This window comes from Pagrus major, chromosome 5 (genome assembly GCF_040436345.1).
Source record: "Pagrus major chromosome 5, Pma_NU_1.0".
In the NCBI taxonomy this organism is placed as follows: Eukaryota; Metazoa; Chordata; class Actinopteri; order Spariformes; family Sparidae; genus Pagrus; species Pagrus major.
The window spans coordinates 21,596,285-21,623,224 of record NC_133219.1 but is presented as its reverse complement, the minus strand read 5'-3'; the positions used below and the strand labels follow the sequence as shown (position 1 = coordinate 21,623,224).

Genomic DNA, 26,940 nt, shown 5'->3' with positions numbered 1-26,940 from the left:
CAAAGGACATGACGTCAGTGTCCTCAGTGGTAGCTGCGACCCTGAAGACGAGACAAAGGCATCATGTATTTCCAGCACGACTCAGCAATGCAACATAACACGCGGCTGCGATCAATCGCTAGTCACAAATCAACTTTTAGTGAATCTGAGTGTTTATATGCAGCCCTTGCATGAGTGTGATGGATAAGATCAACTACGATATGACATTTCCAAGTAAAATCCGAGATGAAGAAAAAGTTTGGGAGCCCTTTTCCAGGAAGGAAGGAGACGGCGAGAAAGAGAGAGATGAAAAGAGAGATGACGAAAAGGGTGTGAGAGAGAGAGAGAGGAAGAGAGAGAGAGTGAGTGAGATAAAGAGAAAAGAAAGGTTCCGGTGTAAGGAAGAGAAAGACAAACAGTCAGAGAAAAAAGGGAAAGTTTTATAAAAGTGCTCTAAGGAGCTTATCGCTCATATGATAATCATCATTCAATTTGATCGGTTGGCAGATAGAAGGTCAAGAAGGCACCTCATCATAATTGTGCCTCCCAGCTCGGTCCGACTGAGTCGTTTCAGGTGTTGGGTATCGTGTGCATCTATATGAGTGTTTGTGTGTTCTTCTATCTCTGTGAGGACCCATTTGAATTGTTAGACCTTGAGAGCAAGGACATATTTTAGAAAATGGGGACATTTTGGATGTTTGTTTGAGGGTTAAGGTTTGAGTTAAGAGTTAATGTAAGAATAAGTTGGGCAAGTTGTGTTGATAGGCAAGGTCTCCACAAGTATTGAAGTCTAAATATGTTTGAGACAGGTGAGGATAGAGGGATGAGATCATGTCCAACTCCATACTAAGCTGTAGTGACATTATGGTGGATAAAATAAAGCATATCAGTGCGTGAGGCAAATTTTTTTTGATCTTCTCTCATCAATTATACATTTCCATAAAAAAATATTTCTCTGTGATCTTTGGATCATACTTAAGTAACTGCTCATGCTTATTCTTTTGAAATAGATATTTCCGTCTTTTAAAGTCTCTTTGGGCCGGTCGCCATCTTTCAATCTGCATTTTTGACTACAAAGTCAAATCTTCCTGGCAGCTTATTGCAAAGTGAACTCTGGGTTCACCAACTGTCATTTCCCCGTCACTTTGGGTTTTTTGTGATTAAATTATGATGATTTTTTAGCTTTGTGTCACTGAGTATCAATATGTCCTGCCCATGTATGTTAAGTTTACAGGCCCACAGTAGCAACAGTTCTTGATCCAGCCCAAGTTTTAGGACAAGGAAAAAAACTACAGTACACAACTGTCATTGTGCAAACAGAGTCGATTTTCATCTGTTAATGTTTGCATCAATATGCAGGAATAAAGTCATTGTCATGTAAAGTGCAACAGAGAAAAATAAGGTCAAGCAGCAGTTTCCCTCCACTTTGTTATCTCCCGGAACCGACTGTAATTACCTACAACAGTATGATTTATGATGAATCGTTTTATGTCGCCATTATACACACTTGAAAAATGTCCAGAATCAGTAAAAGGCTTCATTTGGTATCACTTGGTAAAGCTTTTCTCCACAAACTACACTTTCGACAGATGCACCACTGTCACATTTCTTTATTTTAAATCCGAGCTGTTAGAAAACATGAAATGAGAAAGAAAGAAACAAGTTCATCCTCGAGGAACTTTTGTTCTCCTTTGTCTTACTGAATGATGAACTGCAGGTTATCACTTTGTCTGATGTAAAGGTGTGTGTGTGTGTGTGTGTGTGTGTGTGTGTGTGTGTGTGTGTTGGCTGAGAGAGAAAGAGAGGCGCAGGTGGTAAGTTTCAGGCATGGAAAGCCTTTGGAGACTGTTCAAACCACCAGGGACCAAAAGAAAAAACACTTTAACTCTTTTCTTTCTATTTTTCATCTCCACTCTCCTTTTCTCGTACTTTTTCTTTTAGTACCTCTTCCTTCTCAGTTTCCTTCTCTATGCAAGTCGTGAACACTTAGCTCCATCTAGTGGTGAATCCAATGGGTGGCAATTTTCCACCACGTTCACATAGTGGTGCCTGTAGGGGATCATGATCTGAAAGGTAGATTTTTGTTATTAGGCCAGAAGCCAGAAAACCACTGACCCAGAATCTGACATTTACAGCCTGTATAACAATATTTTAAAGGAATTAAATGATTTGTATAAAGGGATAGTTTAACATTTTGGGAAATAGGCTTATTCTCTTCCTTCCTGAGAGTGAAACTAGAAGATCAAGGCCACTCTCGTGTCCGTGTGTTATGCATAGAGTTAAAGCCGGGAGGCAATTAGCTTAGCCTAAAGACAGGTGGGGGGCTAAAACCAAAACTTGTAGTTTGTACAGTTTGGTTTATGTACAGATTAAATAAACCAGATATAATATGTTATTTAGAGCTATGGACGTGAAGGTGGTGTATTTTGTTACCTTTAGACAGAGCCGTGCTAGCAGTTTCCAGTGTTTGTGCCAAAGCTAAATTAACCGGCTGTTAGCTGTAGCTTTGTAGCCCATTAACCCTTCAGACCTGAGAGTGGTATTTCCTCATTTAATTCTTGGCAAGAAAGCAAATAAGCACATTTACCAAGATGTCTAACTATTGATTTGATGATTGTTTAACTAGTGCAATGTTTACAACAAGGTTGTGACATTTTGCAGGGATTTTAGGGAGTTTATAGATAAGATAAGACAGAACTTTATTAATCGCTAAGGGAAATTGCCGTTCCAGCCTCCGGTCTTTATGATATGCTAAACTAAACGCTTCATGGCTCCAGTTCCAGACTATTCATTTTCTCATTGAACTCTCGGCCAAGAAATGGATAATCATTTTTCACAAAAGTCACAGATAAATTGTGCTTCAGCTATGGGAGGAAATATGCAGCTGAAGAAAAACAAGCCATGCCATGTGATGTCTTTCTTAAAGATAACAACATCAGAGCTTTTTCTGGTGTTTCTCTGCCTCCCTCTTTCCAAACTTCCCTTTCTTCCGCACGCCCACCCTTGTTTTCTCTCTCTCGGTTCCTCCACTTGTTCTTCCTCTATCTCCCTGACTTGCTTTCGTTTCCTCCCTCCCGTGCCTCCTGCTCTCTTTGCCTTGTTTTTCTCCCTCAGCCTCCTCCCTCTGCCGTGGGCAACCCGGCTGCGATGCCGCTTTAGATCCACTGGAGGGATAAGTGTTGGAGCAGAACAGACTGCTGCTCCTGTATGTGTGTGTGTGAATGTGTATGGGCATGCATGCATGCTATCACCCGAACACCTGAGGACATCCTTAAGATATTTTCACAGCATGTGTGTGTGTATGTGTGTGTTCAGTGTGTCTGTGTATGTGCAGCCGTTAAGACAAGTGTCACCTGAATGCCCCAGGACTCTCCTGATACCTTTATTTGTCAAAGTGTGTGTTGTGTGTGAATCAGGTGCTTGCCCATGGGTTTCACCAAGGGATACAAGTGTTTGCCTAGCAGCAGCTTTTGATGTATCTAGCTAACTAGCTGAATATCGCCATGTTAGTGTTACTTATAACATCATAATTAATGTTGTTGCAGGACCATCATTGAAATTGACTAATCACATTGTTGTGATGTCGTAGCTTTGCAACTCATGTTGGTGTTGCTCCAGGACCATCATTTCAACTTATGAAAAAGTCCACATCTGGACACAAGCTATTCCGTAACAAAAACTTGTATGGTCAGTTGCAATTATCGTCCTGGAGCAACATTCATTATGATCTTCAGGAACAAAACCAAGGCGGCCACTGCAGATCATGCTAACGGCAATGTCAGTCAGCCCGCAGGCTAAAATATATCAACACTAAAGACCATCTTGCAATGGGATTCACGTTCCGACCCATGAGTACTCAGTAGTCATTCCTGTATTATTATGTTAGTACTCCGTACTCCGTACTCGTGGGTCGGACCATACCCAGCTTCGAACTCGGCCTCCATTGTAATCTTAACTACATGCCTGTGAAGTTTCGTGACGGCATCTTTCATGGTTGTGACGCTATCGTGCTGACAAAATCAGTCCACATCAGACTGACATATAATCACCTGGCAAGTACTCAAAAAGCCTTTGAGGTAATTCCTGCTACAAAAGATGCCTTCAGGACCACATCTTGCCAGGATGACACACAGACACGCACAAAAATCTTCCAAGGTGAAAACCAGTCGATGCTGTCGCTGCTGGCGTCGTATTGGATGGATTGGTATGAAATTCTGTTTCTGTCTCAAGAAAACAATGCCCTCATGTTGAATATTAACTCAGTAAAGACACAGTTTTACCAGTTGGGAGTGACCTGCACAAAGCCCTCACCTCAACTCTATCCACCACCATCGGGATATTAAAAAAACACAAACGGTCAGGATTTATCACCTAACATCCGTGACCATGACCAACCTCACTAATGCTCTTGTGGCTGAATGGGAGCAAATCCATGCAGCCAGGTTTCAAAATCTTGTGGAAAATATTCCCTCAGGATTGGTGGCTTAGCATATTACTGTAATTCCCAAGGTTTTGAAATGAGTTCAGGTGTAAGCATTATTAATAGATCCACACTTACTCCAGTTAGACAAAATAGTGCTGCAGGAAACACAACAGTGGCTAAATTAGTTAAAGACAGCCTCAAAGGTTTAACTGATTACAGACCATGTTGAGGAGAGTGAGAATAAGTCAACCCCCCTCACAGACCTCAGGGGTTCAGAGGATGCTTGGATTCCCTAATGGATCTGCCTCTGATTAGTCCCTGCGGGTGTTTCAAGTGGAGATGAATGAGACCAGCAGGTCAACAATCAGTGGGAGCTGATGAGCTGGCCTTTTCAGGGAGGGGAGAGGGAACAGCAATGCCTGGAAAAGCACTATGAAGATGCCACATGACTCAGCATACTTCCTCTTTAAAGCCTCACACACACTCTAACCACAATGCCACCCATACCCAGTTGTTCCCTCTTTCAAATCATTGTTTGACGTCTTTATGCAGTGTTTTCATTGCTTTATGTGAAAACACACTTTGAGAGTTCTGCAGGTTCATGCAGAGGTTTGATTTAGTCTCCGTACCTGTCACAAACATGATGTCTGCTCACAGCTCCTGGCTTGTTTTGATTCATGCAAAGAAGTTTTTTAAAAAAGTAAAAAATGATGTCAAAAAAAAAAAAAAAAGAAATGATAACCTATCATCATTGTTAAAAACACATAAGGGTGACGAATTAAAGGTTAAAAAATATAGCCATATAACAATTCGCAGCCTATTGATAATATAATAAAGTTGAATCATACCCCGCTGACAAATTTAATGTCATCAGCTTCTCTTACGTAAGTTGTTTCAGTGTCATTGTTCTGCATTGCCTTTCATTTTAAAGTGTTAACCATACTACGTCCTGCCTGCTCCCCACTGTGCTGCAATCTGTGCCACTAGTGGTTAGTAGTAGTTTTGGTGGGTGGGTGTTGGTTAGGTTGCTGGTTGGTTGATTGACAAGACAAGGGGCTGATTCAGTGTGAAGATGTTGCCTTCATGGCTCCTCGTAACTTCAACTTCCCAGACTGAAAGTTGTATAATAACTTATGAATTCATTCATTTTGTGTAGAGAAGTTTTTCCACGCGTGTTCATGTATAGATTTGAATTGATCAGAGATTAGATAAAATCACAAGTGCCTACTGTAACATATGATATGACTATTATGTTAAGCTGTAATATTATACTATGGAGACACTGGTTTTACCACTAGCTTTAAAAACATTGTGAGGATATCAAATCTAACTTTGCCTGGATTTCTGTGCATACCAATATAATACTGGATACAGAAATTAGTACAATTGTACAGACAATTGTGAGTACTTTTGATTAAATATGCCAAAAGAGGCATCTTCACCCTGTCTTATGGATTGAAATGTACTAATATATGTTCAGGGTGTCGATGCTTGGTAATATTAGCTTATAAAGCAATACTGGTGCTGATATTGTGCTGTTGAAATTTGGTCAATTGTGGAGCTGCCTTTTTTTTGTGTGTCTGTTTCGTAATCGTGACATTTCCGACAGCCCGTGAAGGCAGCATTAGCATGGTGGGAGAGGCTGGTTTGTTGACTGACTTGGGGCTTCGGTTGTGCTGTAGCTGCCACTGGTGAACTAGCTAGCCACCTTGTCAGAGTTACAGCTATTCATTTGACAAGTTGTCAATAATGTAACTCTCGTCGTACAGCTGCTGCCACCGGTTCCGGCACAATGAGAGGAATTCCGCGTTTTTGGGACATGTTATAACGGAGCACGGCGTGGTTTTAAGTAGCTAACATTAGCTTAAGTTACAAGATTGACAAGATAGACGGCTGAAGTTCCTCCGGAGTGAGATGGGTAACGCTAGGCTGAATGAAGGTAGCTTGTGTAGCGGGTTAGCCAGCTGAGTGCGACATGGAAATAAGAATATTTCCAAATGGATTTCGACCATTTTGTGAATTGTCATTTATTCAGGCAAGTGTTTGAGCGCTGAACTTAAATAACAGCGGCGGTGTCGCAGGGCGTAGCTGTCAAACTGTCGCTCGTCCTGGCTGCATCGCTGGCCTAGGAAGCTAGCAGCAAGCTAGCTAGCTGCACGTCTGGCTCCTACACCAAAGTAAGTGTTTACTCTCATTAATAATTCACTGGCAACTCGGTTCGGTTTATTTTATCAGCGTGCACGACCCCACACTCCCGACCTTAAATTGCTGTATTACATTTGCACACTATATATGTTTGGCAGCTAAGTTAACTCGTATAGAGGTGGGTCTGTGTGGCTGCTAGCTATAAGTTAATCTATGGAAGCTAACGCGAACGGTAGCACGCAAGAGGGCCTGGCCGTGCCTTGATGAATTTATTGTGCAGCTGAGTTTCATGATATTTTGACTAGAAATGTTCAGTTTCTGGGTCACTTTGAAATGTGCTACTTGACATAACAACCTTTTATGTAAGCACTGAACGTGACCCAACAACTGACAGAGACCCAAGACTATAGCATTAGTTCCTGTTGTGCTGACATTCTTACTCAGTCATGACTTTGCCGGGTGACATGTGTCCATTCTCAAAATATAATGCTAATAAAGTGGGTTATGTGAAGACTTAAAACGCAGTTGTGTAACTATCTCGTGCTCAGGAAAACCAGAAGCTTCATGGGAATGTCTACGTGTAAAGTCCTGTCCCTGTTTTGCCAGGCATCCTTGCAGAAATTAATTTAAGAGTGTAAACCAAATGCACTAATAGGTGCCATACCCTCTTTTTCCCATATTGTTTTGAAATGTCATTACATCAAACTGCATGCTGAATGTTTCAGGTTAGTGTTTCTCTGCTCGCAGATCAACACACGAGTCCTGAATCCATTCATCGATTAAATCAGTAGCTGTTTGACAGAAAAATTACTGCCGACCATTTTGATCCAGTGTCTTGCAAAGTGAAAATGCTGAGCTTTGAACTAAGTTTCAGTTCTTCAAATGTACACTTTTTACAGTTTTAATCGGCTGGAATGAAACCTCTCTTTGTCTTCCGATCTGAGAAATGTGTCATGGGCATGTGTCACTATTTTTGACATATACTACGCCATCAGTGGGTAAATCAAATGAATGATCAGTAATGTTCACTCTTGCCATTTCTTGCATGCAGATGTTTTATAGCTTTGAATGAAGGTGGATGTCATTAACCTTTTATGAACAGAAAAGATTCATTCCTGTCGTTTCGAGGGCCTGCTTCATGCTCATTTGAACTTGAACTGTGTCGTATTTTTATTTCTAGTGCTTTGGGAGGTCTCTTGTATCCCTTTAGTGATTTTGCACCTTTTGAATAACATGTTCCTTTTTCTATGTAGTATGTTTTCTGTTGATAAAAAGGCTGATTGTTCCCGCTGGGATTCGGTGATATAAAACATGAAAGAGGAAAAAAAATATTTTTTACTTATATAACACAATGAATGAATTTGTTTGAATTGATGTCATCCCTTCCTTAATACGATATATCTCTTATCTGCCGAACTAATTTTAGTCATTTCAGTGTTAAAAGTTTTACAGCCGAAAGAAAAACATGTCGGGAAATTCGGTCACCAGGCTCTTGAGTATTTTTTTATTTAACTGAGAATGCCTGGTGGACTGGTTACATATAAAAACGAGGACGGGACCTTAGCAATGACGTAGCCACTTCCGCCCACAGTGTGATATAATACTGTCTTTGAGGCGAGGGGAGTCGGGGTGGGGGGCTGAATAGCAGCTGTTTGAATGAGGGAATTTGATTATTCTGCTTTCCGTCTGCTCGGTTTAAAATGTGTACACCTCCCGGTAAGAATTGTATATAGATTTTTGTCCATTTTAAGTAATTAATGAGAATATTATAAATATGAAACTTAGATAACTGGCTAAACTGGCATTAAAAATATCATGCAATGGGGTTGAAATCTCAGTAGTCCTTTTACAGCGCAACTCTGGCTGTAATTTATAACGCTCACTGAGAGTAGCCTTATTTTTAAATTAGATTTACAGATTTTATAACCTCTCTCCAGACAATGGCTCCTCTGCACTGCAGCTTTATGCAATACTTGAATCTTGATAACAGTTTATGCAACAGCTGAGACCATGTACACTAGCTGATGGCGCTTTTTAATTCATCACAATTTGCTGAAAAAAAAGAGAAAAATCGTTCTGTCTGCTGACATTTCACCTCTCACTGATTGAAGGTTGCATGTCGTCGATGGCCTCCCTGCCAGCCATGGACACTCTGACTGACACATGCCCCGCGGTGCACCAGAATGGGACAGCCCATCGGGAATCTGCCGACACAAGGCCGGCTGCTGCTGTTCTGAGACTTCATTTCTACCACAGCAGCCAGGGAGTGGCCGACTTCCTCACCTACCCTCCTGGGGACTATGTGGCTGAGGAGCTTTGTATAGATGCAGCCAAGGCGTGCAGTGAGTACTCGAGCTGTGCAAGCCAGCATAATGCACCCCCATTCATGTGTTTTGCTGTAACTCGGGGCATAGGTCCCAAGATAAGGTTATCAAGAGGCCACAGTGAAACCTATCGGCAGAAAAAGCGTTGTCCCTTTCAATCATCTCAGTGCTTTGTTTACAGCCTGTCTAACCTTGTTTACTCTGTTGAAGCACAAGCATAACATATGGTAGCATTGTTTTGCTTGGTGTTTTTTCTCCTTTGCTGAGGTACAATTTAAGAGCCAATAAAAGTATGATGCAATTAATACACAGAGCAGGGACATGCGGGGGTTGAGGGTGGGTCTAGACTAGCCTGCATGTTGTTGGGATCGCATGTTATGTGTTTGATGATGAACCAAACACAACTGACGTTTTGTTAATCTTTATTGCCCTTTTGCTCACCTGTGTTGGCAAAACAAACAGATTGTATTCTAAAGGATATTCTGGTATGTAGTCCTCTGAGTTGCCCCTAAATTAGCACAGTTTCTACAAGTGTACCATATTTTTTTGTTCAAAGTAAAATTGATTTGGATCAAGCTCGTAACAGACAGCACAGCTAACGTGTACTGTTTTGAAGAACATGTAACATCACTGACCTCACAGAGCATAATGTGGAGTCTGTTTCTTTGTCTGCTTTAGGTATATCACCTCTGTACTGCAGCCTTTTTGGTCTCTTCCGAGAACGAGACCGCTTGTGGTTTTCACCCAACCACATCTTTCAGCTTGATGAACTGGCTTCAGAAGATGTGTTTTTCAGGATAAGGTAGCGTGCATTGTTTTGCTTCTGCATTGCCTTTTGAGTATCTGTTCCAGATTAGAATTGAAATATCCTCCTTGTGATTTGTTGCATTTTCTTCACCACCATGTATGCAGGTACTACTTCCCTGGCTGGTACAGTGGTGGTGCATCCCGGGCATATCGATATGGGGTCGCCAAGGGGTCAGAAAGCCCTGTCCTTGATGACTTTGTGATGTTGTACCTTTTCTCTCAGGTGAGTACTGCAGTATTTAACCACCCTCTTTATTACATAAACTGGTTCGAATCAGCACATTGTAGTTTTTCGTTCATACATTACCTTGCAGTTCAGCACTGTAGATCTGTTTGTCTATGGATGGCTTTGGTGAGAAGGATTTCAGAAAATTGACACACTGCAGTCTGTGCCGTAAACAACAGGGCTGCCCATACAAGCAAGGGGTACCAAGAGTGCTGACACTTACAGTGAGTGCAGTTATAGCCCTCATGTGAGAGGGAACTCAGTCTTTGGGAACAGTTTTGCTACTTGCATGCAAAGATCCACACCTCAGTGTTCACAAAAAGTGAACATGAGAGCAAAATTAAATTCACATTCTTTTGTGTGCACACCAAAGCTTTTCTATGGTGAAGATTTGACAGGTCCCTGCAGACTCAGAGCAGAGCTGTTGTCCGAATGTCTAATTGTTTGTAGGGAAGTTCCTGCCCTTTTGAAAGGTTAGAGTCAGCATGCCAGTAAGGCTCGATTACTGCCGCTTCAATGCAAGAAGCTGCCGCAGACCGTTAAGACTTTGTTGATTGCCAAGTTAGTATGTTGATTGATTTTGTGAAATTTTATTCTAATTTTTTTTTTGAATTTTTTTTGTTTTTTCAGTCATTGGATATGGCTGTTGTTGCATTGTAGGAAAGGAATAGACAAAGCACAGGATCATGGTTCATATTTGATCAGCACTGCCCAGTTTTTACAGTTTGATCGGAGTTTGGTGAGACACCCATCACTCAATCCAAGAGAGAGACGGACTGCTCTCTCTCTTGATCCAACTATATACTTTGTGTCGGTGGATGAGCACAGACAAAATGTAGAACAACAATCTGTAGTGGATACAACAGCCTAAAATCCACCAGATGACACCTTAGTGGTCACAAGAGGAACGTTTCCCCGCAGAGTTCCCTCTGGTTTTGTGTGTTTTTGAATGGAGTAGATTTTCAATTTTTCGGCCTCTCTGTTGGCTGTTTTAGTATTTGATCAAAGTCAACAGAGTTGTAATCAGGCTTTATTTTATTTTTTGTGCACACAGCACTAACTATAAACTATGTGTAGGCCAGGAAGAGAAAAGTCTAATAGAGACGTCTTCAGACATATCACCTGACTCCTGAATGCCCTCAGTCAAGGAATGATTTGTATAGACCACATTGCAATAGAAAGTAAATGTGTATTATGGGTGAATCCAGGTAACATGAGCCAGTAATATGACGGGAGCTGAACTCAGTGTGACCTGAAGGATTATGTGGAATTATGCCTGTGCTGTTGGCCTGGGAAAAGCCTATAAGGGCGAAGGGAAGCACCACTGCGAGGGTCATTTGAGGGTGCAGCACACTGTGTGTTTGGCAGCGAGTAAGCCATTACACATGCCTTCCTTCAGTCCAGACAGATGTTTAGTTTTTCTTTGTGAAGGATACGATGAATTCCTCACAGTCTAATCTTGAGCTGAGCCCCTGTGTTTGTGATAAAGTAAGGCTATTATGACTTGCAAAGGGAAGTGTGTCTCTGTATTCACCAGTTGGAGGCTAGCTAAAGCAACAAAAAGCCTTCGTTTTAGGTAAATGGTCTTGCATTTATATAGGCCTTTAATCACTTCTGCCGGCTACTCAAAATGCTGTATAACCCTTGTCACATTCACCCATTCACACACACATTCATTCACTGATGGCAGAGGCTGCCATGCAAAGTGACACATCGCCTCCTATATCAGATATTCCAATAATTCTCAGTGCCAAACCCCTGTCTATCTCTCCATTCACCAGTCGAAAATGAAATAATATAACAATACATCTCATCTTTTTCATAATGTTTTCTATTAATGTTAATGATGAATAATACAATGTGGTTATAGTCCAGTGTATGGTTTTCTGGATTCAGGAAAAAATGTATCCTTGCAGTTCTGTTTATTGCTCATACTGACTTATTGCAATCCAAGCAAAAAGTTGCAAACAAACCAACTGACAGGAAGCTTATTCATTGGTCAGTTGTGGTTAGCTGTCATCCTATATCTTCGTCACATGGAAAGTCTGTTCAAGTAACTGACAGCAAGATATGTTATACCTTACTTTTCTCCAAGATGCTCTTTATCTTCTCTTGTTGTCATTAAAAGCTCATGATAAAGATAAAGAAGTAGTTGTATATGAGCATCTGTCCTAAATACAAACAGATACATAGAAACAGAGGAAGAACGGGATCACGATCAGTAGATACATGTATCTGCATAGCGCTGGAATTCATTTTATTCAGTAAACAAGCTGCAGCACCATTAACTTGTAAGCCGCCAGGGAGGATCCTTTTAATTCAGCCTTGCAATGTTATTATAAAACAAAATGAAACCGAGTGAATATAAACCTAGCCTGACACTGTTCCTTTGATAAGAACTCAACCCAAGTACATGACTGAGACTGTGAATGGGCCTCTCATCTCATCTTACCTCTGTTTGCAGTGGAGAAATGACTTTGTCAGTGGCTTGGTGAAGATCCCCAACTCCCATGAGACTCAAGAAGAGTGCCTGGGCATGGCTGTACTTGACATGACAAGAACAGCCAAGGAGAGACAGCTGTCACCGCTGGACATTTACCACACTATAAGGTACAAAAACAGGCTGCTTTCACTCTGATTCTTGTGGAATTATCTAAAATGATAATGTTGTATTTGGTGCCAATGCAAAACCTGGTTTGCCCCCCAAAAACTGCTATTCTGAAACCCTACTTTGAGGATTATTAATGCATTTTTCTACGTAACTTTTTGTTTGTTTGGTTCAAAAGCAGGTGTACAAAAACTTTGCCAAAGTAATTTGAATTAGAAGTCATGCTTCAAATCAGAAAAATATCTGACCAAGTAAGTTAATAAGTAAGAAACTGACTGAGGATTCAATCATCGATTGCAGTAATCTGCACATGTCTTATTGACTTACTTTATTACCAGCATAAGAATGCAATAAAATAATTAGAATCACATATTTCAAGGAGTAACGCTAGTCACTTCAATAAAAATACTACTGCATAATACTGCAGCAGTTTTTCTTTCTAAATGCACAAGTGATAAAAACATTTAGACACTGATGGATAAAAAAAATGTTCCCTCTTGCATACTTCTAGCTACAAGTCCTTCTTGCCAAAGGACATGCGAGCTCAGATCCAAGACTGCAATTTCTTGACACGCAAGCGAATCCGCTTCCGCTTCAAGCGCTTCATCCAGCAGTTCAGCCAGTGTCGGACCACAGCACGCGACCTCAAACTCAAGTACCTCATCAGCATGGAGTCCCTGGAGAAGACCTTCTACACAGAGACCTTCCAGGTCAGGGAACCGTCCAGCGGACAGCTCATCATCCTGGTGGCAGCAGACAGTGGCATCCAGTGGTGTCGAGAGAAATTGAAAGATTCTGACCAGGTTGGTATCATGATCTCTGTGAGTAATCGTTGTTCTGTTTCTTTCTTTGGTCCTTTGGGAGTCAGCGTCGATAATTTGTTGACATGAGTTGTTTTCTGTGCTATATGTCCAGGAGCTGCAGACCTTGTGTGACTTCCCTGATGTCACTGACATCAGCATCAAACAGGCCAGCAAGGAGGGTGCTGCAGAGAGTCGAGTGGTCACCATCAACAAACAAGATGGAAAAAATTTGGTAAATTCACTTTAGGGATGTCTGTCTGTACTCTGTTGTAATCATAGACTTTATAAAACATGGACATGGTCTCCATGACGTCATTCATAGGTTTCTGAAGAGCCATTGTGAAGCTCAGTGTGGTGGCCTCAGGCGTGGCCAAAATGGGCAAAGAAGTGCAGCATGGTGGTGCTGAGGCAGGCCGAACAAAGCCTGGTTACTCACAGCTAGCTGTTGATCAAACCTTTAAGCCTTGATATAATTTAAACAAGGTAGTTATATAAAAATTCGCCCATACAGTTGTCACAAATGTGGAAATTGGCTATGGAAGCCAAAACCCTTTTTGGACCAAGCTGTACAAGTTAATTTTTGCTGTCAAGGGTGTCACCCTCAAGTGGGCCTTTGAGAAACTGCAGTTTTTGGTACTTCCGTGTTGGCGTCATTTTTACGCCCCAGAGGTTGTCACTTGATCGTCGGCATGCAAAGAAGCTCCTTTCTGACTACAGTATGTTGTCAATTTCTGTAACACTGGATTACAACAACAAAGTGGGCTGTAAAAGTCAAAAAGTTAAATAGAGAGAACCATTCAGTGGTAGTTGGAGAATGATGAAAGTTTACACATCATGTCTAACAGTGTTTTTTTTTTTATATATTTCAGGAGCTGGAGTTCCCCAGCCTGTCTGAAGCCCTCTCCTTTGTTTCCCTCATTGATGGTTACTATCGGCTGACTACAGACGCACATCACTACCTTTGTAAAGAAGTGGCTCCTCCAAGACTCGTGGAGGCCATCGCTTCCCATTGCCACGGCCCTATCTCGTAAGTGAAAAATAACAAAGCTTTACTTATTTTCTAACAGCAGCATTAGTAAGGGCTGTCACTTAATTTAAAAAGAAAACAAAAACAAGTTTCAACGACTAAAAAATTTATTAAATTAATAAATTAATTTGAATGCAAGCCATGTGGCCTAATCATCAACTATGTGATAGCAATGACATGGTACGCTCATTTGTGGTGCCGTCTACGGACTCACTTGTCTGACAGGCTGTCAGATGACTCATTAGATTTGTGGACACATCTTCCAGTTTTTCAGAATTCTCTAAAACTGACAAACCAACAGTCATATCCTCTTTACACAGTGATTTACCAGGCACCAAAGGATGTGCAGATAAGCACAACCACAAATTAAATGTAATACTTCATACTCTTTAGTGCAAAATTCTTATACAGGAAGGTACAGGATTAAAAAATTGCTGCCAAAATTGACAAGCTTTATTTTGGTGGTTAGTGTTTATGTCCTATACTAGCACAACTTGCTGAGTGTTGTATTTTTTTCTTTGTTGTTGCAGGATGGAGTTTGCCATCAGTCGGCTTCAGAAAAGTGGAAACAAGCAAGGATTGTTCATTTTGAGATGTAGTCCTAAAGACTTCAACAAGTATTTTCTGACTTTCCCTGTTGAGGTAGGTAACACTCATCCGTGGTAATTTTGCACCTTTCAACGTTTGTATTGATAATTCAGAGGACAGACAGCAATACAGTAAATATTCTCCTGCTTTTGTTATGTGTGACTGAGAACCTTACTTTGATCATTTTAAACAAAACCTTTCATCAAAAACAAAATTGGTCAAACTTCTCAACTTCTCCAATGCAATCATTAATATATGAGACAAACAGAAGTACTTTGGCTAAATAAAATAAATTTTGATGAAGTTATCTTTTAAATCATCAGGATATAATTGATCTTAGAGTCAGGAGAAAGACTAGGTTTAGACTGATAATAGCACTGTGTCCAAAAACAAAGCCTCATCGTTTTGATTGTGCCAAAACAAAGGGCTCTGACAGGAAACACTTGATCCTGGCTAAACTGCAGGTTTTTTTTTATTTTTGATAATTGAAAATGTATGACAAAACAACATTATAATGAAGTACTGTAGTAATGCTGAGATGTCCTGGCCTGCAAATCTTTTCTTCCAGATGTAAGAAAACATGTTTGTTCAGTACCGACCAACAAATGTCACATTACCAGTAGTCAAAAAGTCTTCATGAAGCAAAGATGATCATTTCCGCCTATCATGAAATATATCGCTATTGTATCATCTGTCAAAATATTCTCAATAATTTTTTTTCCCCATATCGTGCAGCCCACATTTCAACCTGTCTGCCCTTCTCTTCGTGTCTTCTAGGTCTATGAGACTGTAGAATACAAACACTGCCAGATAACCAGGTCTGCCAGCGGGGAGTTTAACCTCAGTGGAACCAAAAGAAACTTCAGCAGCTTGCAGGAACTACTCAGCTGCTACCAAAAGGAAACTGTGCGTTCTGACAGCATCATTTTCCAGTTCAGCAAGTGCTGTCCGCCTAAATCCAAAGGTAAAACTAACAGACTCTGGATTTATTAAGTTTAGGAAATAAGCAAACATTTGCAATATTGTGTGACTGCTACTGTCTAGTGTGTACTGCACACATCAAAACTTTTATATGCTGGTAGATTAATGACTGTAATTAAAGAGGCTACATGTTTTATATATAGACAGGATGTCATTTTGAGATGCATGCACAGCACACACGGTAGCAAAAATGACTGAGTGGAGCGGACAGGAGTTGAGGAAGAGATTCTTCATAACTTGTTTCACTTATCCAGTGATTTATAAGCATAGTGTAGTTAATTAGTTTAAACACTTATTCAATCACATGTGTATATTGGGATCTGCTACCCATTTACAAGCACATTTAGTGAGCTGGTCAGGCAAGAAAGTATGAAGAAATGAAGAAAGTATCAGTATGTCACATATTCTATCTCCAACCCACGTTGTCATTTCTGAAGTTTCTCTGTCAGTTGGGCGTCAAGTTTTATCGTTTTCAACTCGGTAAACTATAAACCCTTTTCTTGTCTGAAAGATTGTTTTCTTTTCTCTCCACAAACAGAAAAGTCCTGCCTCCTCGTGTGCAGGAGCAACAAGGGCTCTGAAGTGCCTCTATCTCCATCACTACATCGACACAACATCAGTCAAATGGTGTTTCACAAGATCAGGAAAGAAGATCTGGAATTTGTAAGTCGAGTCTGCATGTTCATGTCTATCGTATTCCCCTGCCTGCACATAAAAATGTACAGAATTAAATGGGTTTAGAGTTAAAACTACAGTAATGTTCTTCCTTTCAGATGGAGAGTCTGGGTCAAGGGACATTTACCAAGATCTTCAAAGGGGTTCGCAAGGAGCTGGGAGACTATGGACTCGTGCACCAAACTGAAGTGGTCATGAAAGTCCTGGATCAGGCCCACAGGAATTATTCTGAGGTCTGTGGCCATAAAGATCTGCAAAATGTTTTGTTTTCTAGGGACACATTGATTTTACAGACACAAGTTTGTTATTGTTAAAAACACAATGAAAAGGTATTGAAGGTAGCTGCATTGTAAGTAAACATGAACCTGAAACAGATCTACTTACAGTGGCGGAGAAGGGGGAACTGCAGCTTCATTAAGGCAGTGGCTGATCATTTATTTTACTTAGGTGGATTTCTAACCCTTTTTTAAATCTTACTTTTTTTAATCACGCAGTCTCTTATGGATCACATTAGCATGGAGCTAAAATGATTTGGCGATGAATTAGTTTATCCGTTGACTTAAAATTAACTGAAATTTTACTGGTGATAATCAGTTAATCGTTTCAGTCATCTTCGGGCAAAAATGTCAAATATTCAATGGTTTCTAATCCTCAAATTTTAGGATTTGCTTCTTTTCTTTGTCATCAAGACTGTAACTTGGGAAGATACCCACTTGTTTCGTCTGAGACTTTTGATTCTGAGAGTCCTGATTTTGTGTCCGATCACTTGCATTAAAAGAGCATGAAGACGGTGTCTTTTAATAGCCAGTAATAATTTGGGCACCTGACTATTGTGCTTAGGCAGACATGAAAAATTGCAGACCTGTTTTTTTAATTAAATATTAAAATGATACGTACATTTTGGTAAGCATGTGCACAAAAATAATTTGGGTTCTCTGTCTTCTCTCATCCTCCAGTCATTCTTTGAAGCTGCCAGCATGATGAGCCAGTTGTCCCATAAGCACCTGATCCTTAACTATGGCGTGTGCGTCTGTGGAGAAGAGAGTAAGTCAGCCTTAGAGGCACACTAGCCATGTTTCCATAAAATGTGAAGCGAATTTTAAGCAAACTTTTGAAAGTTCGCAAAAAAAATCAAAATGCGACTTTGGTGCTTTTCCATAAACTGTTTTGAGTGAATGAACTGGGCTACGTAAAGCGTAATTTCGTCAGAGGATGACGTGGTGTAGGCTACATGGCTACGTCACGAGTGAATGTGAAAGTAAACAAACCAGGAGACAAAATGGAGAGAGGTCTTCAGGAATCACTTTCGATAGGGCAAGTTGTAATTGTTCTTGCATGTCAGCTAGCAGTGGCCATGTTGCATGCTGTCCAGAGACGACAAAGAAATGCAGTGATTATAATGCAGACAGCGGTAACAGCTGATCCGTCATGTGAGTTGAGTGTTCGCTATGCCAGAGTTTATAGCAAATCCATTTCCATCAAACATTTTGCCTATTATCTCTCATTCCCAAGGGACAAAAACCACCTGAAGCGAGCATACCATTTTTATGTCAAATAGAGGAACCTTTTTTTGAATTTTGCCATTTCCATAAAATTTCTCATGCAATATTCTTCAAAATGCAAATGAAAATGCTTTATGGAAACACAGCTAGTGTCATCTTGTAAGCAAACTGTCTGTCCTCATTCAACCTTACAGTGAGAAGGAAAAAAAGAAAACTCTCCCTCAATTGCCATTCATTCGATGGACATTACAAGCTTATGTCCTTATGGTCTAATGATGTCAAGTCTACCATGCTTGACCATAATCTTGACAAGACTCTATTAGCCTGAGGCTCAGTGCAGTGATTAAACCACAGGCATGGTGGGCTATTCTTAGGAGGATTACAATACCCTTCCCCAGAAACTCTTTGACCTGTCTGCTCGACCTTTACCTCACAGGACTTCTGATGCTACTATAGGCAGCCAGTCACGTGTCTGAAGTGTTTCCTGTCTTTATTATCAGTGTTGGCTTTTCACTGCATGCAAAGTGGCTCCTATTGATGTTTAAAGGGGCTCTATGAAACCGTGTTGTGCTGGTCGTAAGTTTATGTTAACAGACTCCATTTCTATACTAACGTTAGCCACTGTTGCTCTTTATTAGCAGAGCGGAGATGAGGCACTGAGACGAGGCACTCGAGAATTTGCATAGAGTCGCATCCTTTCGACTGTCGTAGAAAAACAGAGTCCTTCACAAAGAAATCTACAGTCCAGCAGCATTAAACAACTTAAAAAAATCATCCACAGACTTGTTTAGGCAACCAAGAGAGACGGGGAAGGTCTCATTCTTCAAGGCATATTACAATCTGCTCACGTAGGCCAACCTCAGCTAAACAAAGATGTGTTTTCTTTCAGATATCATGGTGCAGGAGTATGTGAAGTTTGGTTCACTGGACACCTACTTGAAGAAGAACAAAAACTCCATAAACATCCTGTGGAAGCTGGAGGTGGCTAAACAGCTGGCCTGGGCAATGAACTTCCTGGTAGGAATCTGCATTTAGTACAAGATTTGATTCCAAGTCATTCAAAGTATTGTTGAATATCAGTTTGTCTGCATCCCACACAAAGTTTTAGTGTAAGTGTAACACATACTTAAATACTGAAATACACTGTAAAAAAAATAAAAATAAATACATAAGAAAAGTGATTGAGTGATTGGTTTCTTTGTGTTGGTAAGAGAATGATCAATCTCTTCTTTTCTGAACCTACAGGAAGAAAAACATCTTGTCCACGGAAACGTCTGCGCTAAAAACGTTCTTCTGATCAGAGAGGATGACTGGAGGGCCGGGAACCCCCCCTTCATCAAACTAAGCGACCCTGGCATCAGCATCACCGTCCTGCCCAAAGAAAGTGAGTTTATGTCTATCCTCAGCCGAACTGTAATACATGTGTTCAATCAGCAGGGGGCAGCTCTTCAACAGCGATGTGATCTTAAATCCACATTGCATTGCAGTGTTAAGGCACTGGTATATTATTAAAATAGAGAAAAATAATTTTGTTAAAGAAGATCAGATTCTGGTTTATTGGTTTGAAGCGGAATAAAACTGAAATTTTGCCTGAAAATGTCTTTGATTTAATTGAAAATTAACAGTTCACTTACTAACAGTGGTGGATTAAATGTTTTTGTTTCTGATCAGTCCTGATTGAGAGGATCCCTTGGGTGCCCCCTGAGTGTATCGGGGACCCTGCCAATCTGAGCCTGGCTGCAGACAAGTGGAGCTTTGGCACAACACTATGGGAGATCTGCAGTGGTGGGGAGAAACCATTAGCAACACTGGACAACTCTAAGGTAGGGCTGGGTCTTATGACCTAAAATATATACTGAATTAAGGTATATATCTAACACTGGATGGTAATGATGCTGTCTTCATCATGGAATATGATGATTATTTATTTTACTAAAAACTACTACTACTTGTTTTTAAATGCAGTATAAGATGCTGTATGATGATGCATAGATTTCTGATGATATTGAACAGTATTATTATACTATATTAGTGTTATTTTTTTTTAAAATCAAGTTTATATCAAGATTCATATCTGTCAGGTATAATATTTTGTAAAAATAAAGCTGTAGTTCAACAAAAAAATAAACCTTCTGTTTTCTAGAGCTGCAAGGATTAGTCAAATAATCGAGTATTAAAACGATAGAAAATTAGTTGCCAACAATTCTGATCATCAATTAATCATTCAGTCCTTTTTCAAGACAAAATGTTAAACATTTGCTGGTTCCAGCCTCTTAGATGTAAGGATTTTTTGCTTCCCTATGATTAATTGATCATGAAAATAATCTTCAGATTATTTGATAATAAAAACAATTGTTAGTTAATATGTTGATAATCTTATATGGTTGCTACCCTAGTAGTAGTAAGGTTTTCTGCATGAATAGGTGGTTTCTATTTTCCAACATTGTTCGCTGCTTTTGAATCTGCAGAGGCATATTCTTGTCCCTTTACTTCTCTACAAAATAAAATTCAAAATGTGCTCTTTTGCAAAGACAGAAAATCCAAAAAGACGGTTCAATATAGGACTTCCCAATATGTATTTAGATTTTTTTTGTATCATCAGCAGTTGTATATGAGCATTAACTGTATCCGTCACCGATCATCTATACACTTTACTAAGCCTTGATGTTGTTTTGCAGAAAACGCTGTTCTACGAGGACCACCACCAGCTTCCTGCGCCAAAGTGGACTGAACTGGCAAATCTGATAACCAGCTGCATGGACTATGAGCCCACGTTCAGGCCCACATTTCGTGCTGTCATCCGTGACCTCCACAGCCTCTTCACACCAGGTCGGTCTATAGCCCTGATCAGCTGCTCAGCCACACTGCCCCTCCTGGTGTCCCAACAGGGAATCTAGGTCACACCAGTGTAGAATCTCAAATGTCTCCAGACCTCAGTCACATTTATCATGGTGTCTTCAGGAACATGCCAGTGAAAACGGCGTCTCGGCTCCTGTCTTCATTAGGTCAACATTTGCTGTTATATGAAATGAGTAGAGGAGAAAATCAATATCAATTTCATCTCTCTGTGATTAGATTGGTCCCAGTTTGATTAAGTTAGCTTTTGGACAAGACGAACCAGTGCTGGAGAGACTTAAGGGTCCACTTTAGCTTGTCTAAAGTGACTTTAAATCTCTCAGTAGGTGTTGATTCGCATAATTTCTGAGCTATCCTTTTATCTCTTGAATAATTCTTGTCTTTGTGTCCCCAGACTATGAACTGATCATGGACAGTGACATCCTGCCAAACAGGACAGTGGGCTCTGGCTGGTCGACGGGAGGTTTTGAGAGTCAGGAGCCAGCTCAGTTTGAAGAGAGACACCTCATATTCTTACAGCAGCTGGGCAAGGTTTGTAGTTGTGTAGAAACTGTGAGTTTAAGTGCAAATCAATCTCATGTTAATAAGCTTAGCTTACCGTACTTGAAATGTGCTCTTTTTCCAGTATGGTGCTTCCATTGCGAGATGCTTTTTATTTGAATTTCCTGGGTTAAGACATTTTTAGCATGCATTTCCTCAAAAGGGACTCAATCCTAAAGTCAGGAAGCGTTTGTGTCATTTGTTAAGGTTTTGAGGCAAATGTGGTTGATCATGTGAGCAGTTTGTCCTCCATTTACTAATCTGCAGATATAGTAGCAGAAATCAGTCAAAAATAAAACAATTCACGAAATGTTTTCTGCTGTTGTGCTGGAGAAGAGTTTTGCGATGTGTTTTGATTTTGATAAACTAGCATTGAAGCTCACACTGGTCTGCATCTGGCCCTGTGTCCCCTCATTTTCTGGAAGTAATAGAGTAAAATATGAAATGAAAGTAATGACGGCTCACTTCAGTTGTTCTTCTCTTCAAGGGAAACTTTGGCAGCGTCGAGATGTGTAGATATGACCCACTTCAGGACAACACTGGAGAGGTAGTTGCTGTGAAGAAACTCCAGCACAGCACTGCAGAGCACATACGGGACTTTGAGCGAGAGATCGAGATCCTAAAATCTCTGCAGCACGAGAATATCGTCAAGTACAAAGGAGTTTGCTACAGTGCAGGTACAGCTGACTTGTAACTAATACCTTCAATTCGACACTCTGTTGTCAGTCCACATACTGTAACAATACTTACTATAAACCAGCTGTTTTGAGCCCTAAATGCAGTATGTTTGCATGAGCCAGTGAATGTCAAACTGTGTGCAGTCTATCACAAAAGTGGAATTCATGAATTAACCACCACATGATAGTTAGTGCATCCTGGTTGTTGACGAAAACAAAACAAAGTATCATTGTATGCGTCCCTGCTTAATGATAAACAAGTGATATGAAACAGCCTTGGTTAAATGAGGATAGTACACTTAAGACTTTTGTGGCTGTTTCTTTTTGGCTTCTTTCAGGACGACGAAATCTCCGTCTCATTATGGAATATCTTCCCTTTGGAAGTCTGCGAGATTACCTAATGAAAAACAAGGAGAGGATCGACCACAAGAAGCTTGTGCACTACACTTCTCAGATCTGCAAGGTATTTCCCTCTGTACAGTTTTGTCACATGCTGACCACTAGAGCTACAGCTGTAATTAATTGTTTTTCCTTTGTGTGTTCACAGGGTATGGAGTATCTGTCAAATAAGCGTTATATCCACAGAGACCTGGCAACGCGAAATATACTTGTGGAGAGCGAGCTGAGGGTGAAGATCGGAGATTTCGGCCTCACCAAAGTCCTGCCTCAGGACAAAGAGTACTACATGGTCAAAGAGCCGGGAGAAAGTCCCATTTTCTGGTCAGACTTCTCTTATTTTTACCTTTTTAGTGTTTTTATCTCTTCACCATCCTCAGTATGATTTTATGTAAGAAAATGCTAACACAAAAGCTAACACATAATTCATGAATATTAACCCCAGGTTTTACCCAATCTAAAACATGACACCTGTCCTAGAGCTGAGGTCCATTTGTAAACTCAGTTACCTTGTTTAGAGAAGCCGAGCAGAAGACGACAGACAATTACGGTGTGCTGTTTTTTTCTAGGTATGCCCCTGAGTCACTGACTGAGAGCAAGTTCTCCGTGGCATCAGATGTCTGGAGCTTTGGAGTGGTGCTGTATGAGCTCTTCACACACAGTGACAAGAACAGCAGCCCTCCTGCAGTAAGTGATAACACACACTCACACACATGCATTCAGCTGCACATTTGTGGTGCACCTTTAGAAGAATTTCCCAGTCATTTACTTAGCAAACATTGTTTAATAGCAAAAATAAGTGTTGACATTGCATCAGCCAGTTCTTCAGAATGACTCATTAACGGTAGGTGTGTGCTCTCATCACTCTGACCTCAAAAGATCCCATTTTTAATTTAAGAAAATAGCATAACCGATTTGCTACAGGCGAGATGCAGGATATAAGCTGCAGTGCATCTAGTTTGAATCCAGCCCAGGGATCTTTGTTCTTTGTCACCCCACTCTTTCCCCACATTTCCTGTTTGCCTCTCAACTTGTACTATGAATTAAAGGCAAAGAAGGAAATCTAGTGCAACTGAGCTCACAAAAGACAATTATATGGAAGCAACATGTCGGTTTGGTTCTTTTAAAACTCAGGAATTTTCTCTGGAAAGGTAAGCAGCGCTTTTAAAGACAAGCGACGTGCTGGACACCTGCAAAGTGAACAAATATGTTTACCGCGAGGAACTGACCTGTCAACCTGTCAATGCTTGTACAGACAATTTAATAGATTTGACATCTGGTTCGTGCTCTGCAAGAACAACAAACAAGTCGAACGGTCATAGATGTCTGACTGCTCCAGGGGAAGAGGCTTTTCTTTACCCTCCTACCTGAGCCTTTGCACCACAAGGTGTGTACATAAGTGCGTTCAAATAAGGCCACCTTTTCCTTGCTGAACAACTTGTCTTACTGTTCATACATGAAGAGTCTACTGAGCCAGAAGAAGACGCAATTAAACATAATCTCAATGTACATATGCCTTATATGAACAAGCTTTCTCACGCTACACCTGACAAAGTAGAGCCACTGAGCCACTTACTGAAGGTATACTGTTGACTTTAATAATATTGCAGAGCTCAGGTTGCTCCACATGTTTGGCTTTGCCTCAGTCATGACAGATTTGTTGCTCAAGTTGTTAGGACTTAAAGAACTGTACATCTACATGTATAGATTTGGTATCTGTGAGGATCTATCTTCTTTTTGTTTTCTGTAAATCAAATCCATTTTGAAGTCTGTCTGTGTCTTATCTGTCACCGTTCTCCTCCTCAGGTTTTTATGTCCATGATGGGAAACGACAAACAGGGACAGTTAATTGTCTATCACCTCATCGAGCTCCTCAAGTCAGGCAGCAGGCTGCCTCAACCTCTGGGGTGTCCCGCGGAGGTGAGAACATTAGTCAGATGCCTTGTTGACATTATCTTTGTTGCATTGCTTCTCTCCATGTCAAAACGGTTGCCTGTATTGTCTTACTCATAAGTAAATACAAATTAATAGCAACATTGTTTTCTGCACACAATTTTCATTAAGTTAACTGCAAAATAAAATAAATCATATTCTTTTTTAGTACAGGACTGAGCAGTTTTTGGACGGCTTGTTCGTATTTTATTGGCTATTTCAGCACTTTGCCTGATGATATTGCATAGCTTGCCTCAAACGTTAAATCAGGTTAAGCTTGTGTACCAGGTGAACATGTTTTGTTTTTTTGACAGTTTCAGCTTGCAGCACAACCTGTTATCTTATCAAGCATTTTCTAAATGTTTAAGCTGTCAGCTGTCAATTAATCATCTGGGGAGCCAGAAGGTTAAAGGCATTACTTCCCTTGTTAAACTCCTTGTTGCATGTCATTCCTGCTCTGTCCCCACACTACCTGCCTCTCACTGGCTGTCAGAATAAGGGTGTGGCTGACTTGTAATGAGTTTGCTTATCTCGAGCATCCACAAATAATTGTCTTTCTTCCTGCTTTTTCTCTCAGATACACGAAATCATGGAGGAGTGTTGGGACAACGACCCCTGTTTGCGTCCTTCTTTCAAGGAGCTCGCTCTGCGCATCGACCTGTTCAGGGACAGTAAGGAGTTTTAGACAGAGAAATCACCTCAAGTGCCGTGCTCATCGTCAGCCGAGTCGCTCTTAACATTGTCGCACTGTTTGTGGACAAAGGCCAAAAAGAGGTCCTCCTGCTGCTGAGTGGCAGCGTTTGGCAAAGCAGATTGTGACTGGAAGAGCGGTGGTTAGAAACCAGGACCAGCTCAGAAACTACTGCCAAGGTGCCTTTAAGCAAGGCACTCCACACCCATTTCTATAGTAGAGCGGCTTAGTGGCCAGCAGCAGAATGGAAATGGAGGCTTGGATTCAAGGAACTGTTGAAGGTGATGTTGCTGAAAAAGAGCAGATGTGTTCGGTCAAACATCTGGATAAAGTTTTAAAAGAAGAGCATTTGAAGACTGTGAGTAGACTATTACCAGGCCTAAAGCTAGTGATGCTTGTGTCAGACAAGTTGTGTGTCTAAGTGTGTGTCTGTGTGTCAGAGAGAGAGAGAGAGAGACAGTGTGTTTGTTTGTGTGTGTTGTGTCCATACATACAGCTAGCAGGGCTGGCTCTTGCCATCCCCTTTTCCCCCCTCACCTGAAGAAAAATTGACTTTCTATGTATGTGTGTATATATCTACAGTATCATTGTGTACATATGTCCAGAAAAATTTTATAATTTTATAAAATGAAAATATAGTAAAATACTATATTTGAGCTGCCAGCAAAATGTCAGTGTAAATGAAGTACATACAAAGGTGATTTAAAATCCGTTCTTGTTTTATGTTTTCATTGTGAGAGGTGGTGTGTAAATTAAAGAAGTTTAATTCAACAATAAATCTGTTGAGTGAATTCTTGTCTCTCACTGTGAAACTACTCATTGTTTCCACAGTATACGGTAAATAAATGTGCAGTTAAAACAATGAATTGTATACTGTGACAAAAACCAGTCAAGAAGCTCAAGAACAAAATAGTTCTGAAATACAAATTTGAGAGGGAAGGGCTCAAATAATTTGAATTCTCTGTATTTTCTTGTGAACTAGAAAGATGTTTTCTTCAAGTTTCTCAAACTCATTAAAATCTGCGCCATATTGGACTGTTTCATTTTGCCTATTAAGATTTAAAAGCCAACAGGGTGTAAAACATACAGACAGGTTGAATGTAACATATTTCATATTACCCACAATGTTGACATATTGTGTGCCTCTTTCCCCATGAAAGCTTTTCTTTCTAGAGCAAACCAGATTAAAGGGAATGATATAAACTACAGCTGGTGATCTTTATAGGATAAAAGTTTACACTGAGTAATGTTTATGGTCCAAACTGCAAAAGAGAAGTTACACATACAGATGACACAAATTAAACTAGCCAGCTTCGGAGTCATGACCGCTGTTTTGACATCCACCCTGCGTAAATGTCTTTAAGCATATCGGTGTCTTTGCTAATTTCAGGAATGTTGACCAGTAAGTTAAGTTGGGTTTCCTCAAAATTGTGCAAACACACTCCAGGCAACTGTCATCAGTCATTTCATTTGATTCCTTTCATGTCGTTGCAGGTGTGTGTAGATTGAGCTGTTAGTCGAAACAAGAGAGCACTGCAGGAGGAAATGTTTGAACATTTTAAACCCCTCCAGATGCTGATATGTACCAAATAGACGTCATTATGCAACTGCAGTAAGAGAGAACATGGGTGAAAGGGGGGTATGGGGGGTTTCCTTCACTATATGTTACTAGCACCAGTGGTTAAAAGTAACTCTGGCACTTTTGTTTGAGTACAAAGTGCAATCTGGAGGTCATTTGTTTAATGTTACTTTAATGTACT

The 26,940-nt window shown here is 40.5% G+C and overlaps 1 protein-coding gene across 1 annotated transcript; it reads left to right on the top strand.

The window, feature by feature from the left end:
• The first annotated feature begins 6,101 nt into the window (after positions 1 to 6,101).
• Positions 6,102 to 25,958, top strand: jak2b (Janus kinase 2b). The gene is made up of 24 exons (XM_073466060.1): positions 6,102 to 6,579; positions 8,659 to 8,889; positions 9,550 to 9,673; positions 9,784 to 9,901; positions 12,369 to 12,514; positions 13,024 to 13,315; positions 13,428 to 13,547; positions 14,185 to 14,342; positions 14,873 to 14,984; positions 15,708 to 15,894; positions 16,450 to 16,574; positions 16,685 to 16,819; positions 17,543 to 17,630; positions 18,978 to 19,105; positions 19,334 to 19,472; positions 19,760 to 19,911; positions 20,767 to 20,917; positions 21,339 to 21,475; positions 21,972 to 22,161; positions 22,500 to 22,624; positions 22,709 to 22,881; positions 23,127 to 23,244; positions 24,364 to 24,477; positions 25,067 to 25,958. Exons 2-24 carry the CDS (start codon positions 8,664 to 8,666, stop codon positions 25,172 to 25,174), a joined length of 3,366 nt encoding a protein of 1,121 aa, XP_073322161.1. The 5' UTR covers positions 6,102 to 6,579; positions 8,659 to 8,663; the 3' UTR covers positions 25,175 to 25,958.
• Positions 25,959 to 26,940: the final 982 nt, after the last annotated feature.

Bases quoted from the DNA above. Each gene is read 5' to 3' on its own strand.
- jak2b (XM_073466060.1), top strand. From the start codon at position 8,664: ATGTCGTCGATGGCCTCCCTGCCAGCCATGGACACTCTGACTGACACA. The intron at 9,902-12,368 runs GTGAGTACTGCA...CTCTGTTTGCAG, and splicing joins TGTTGTACCTTTTCTCTCAG to TGGAGAAATGACTTTGTCAG. The intron at 17,631-18,977 runs GTAAGTCAGCCT...GTTTTCTTTCAG, and splicing joins GTGCGTCTGTGGAGAAGAGA to ATATCATGGTGCAGGAGTAT.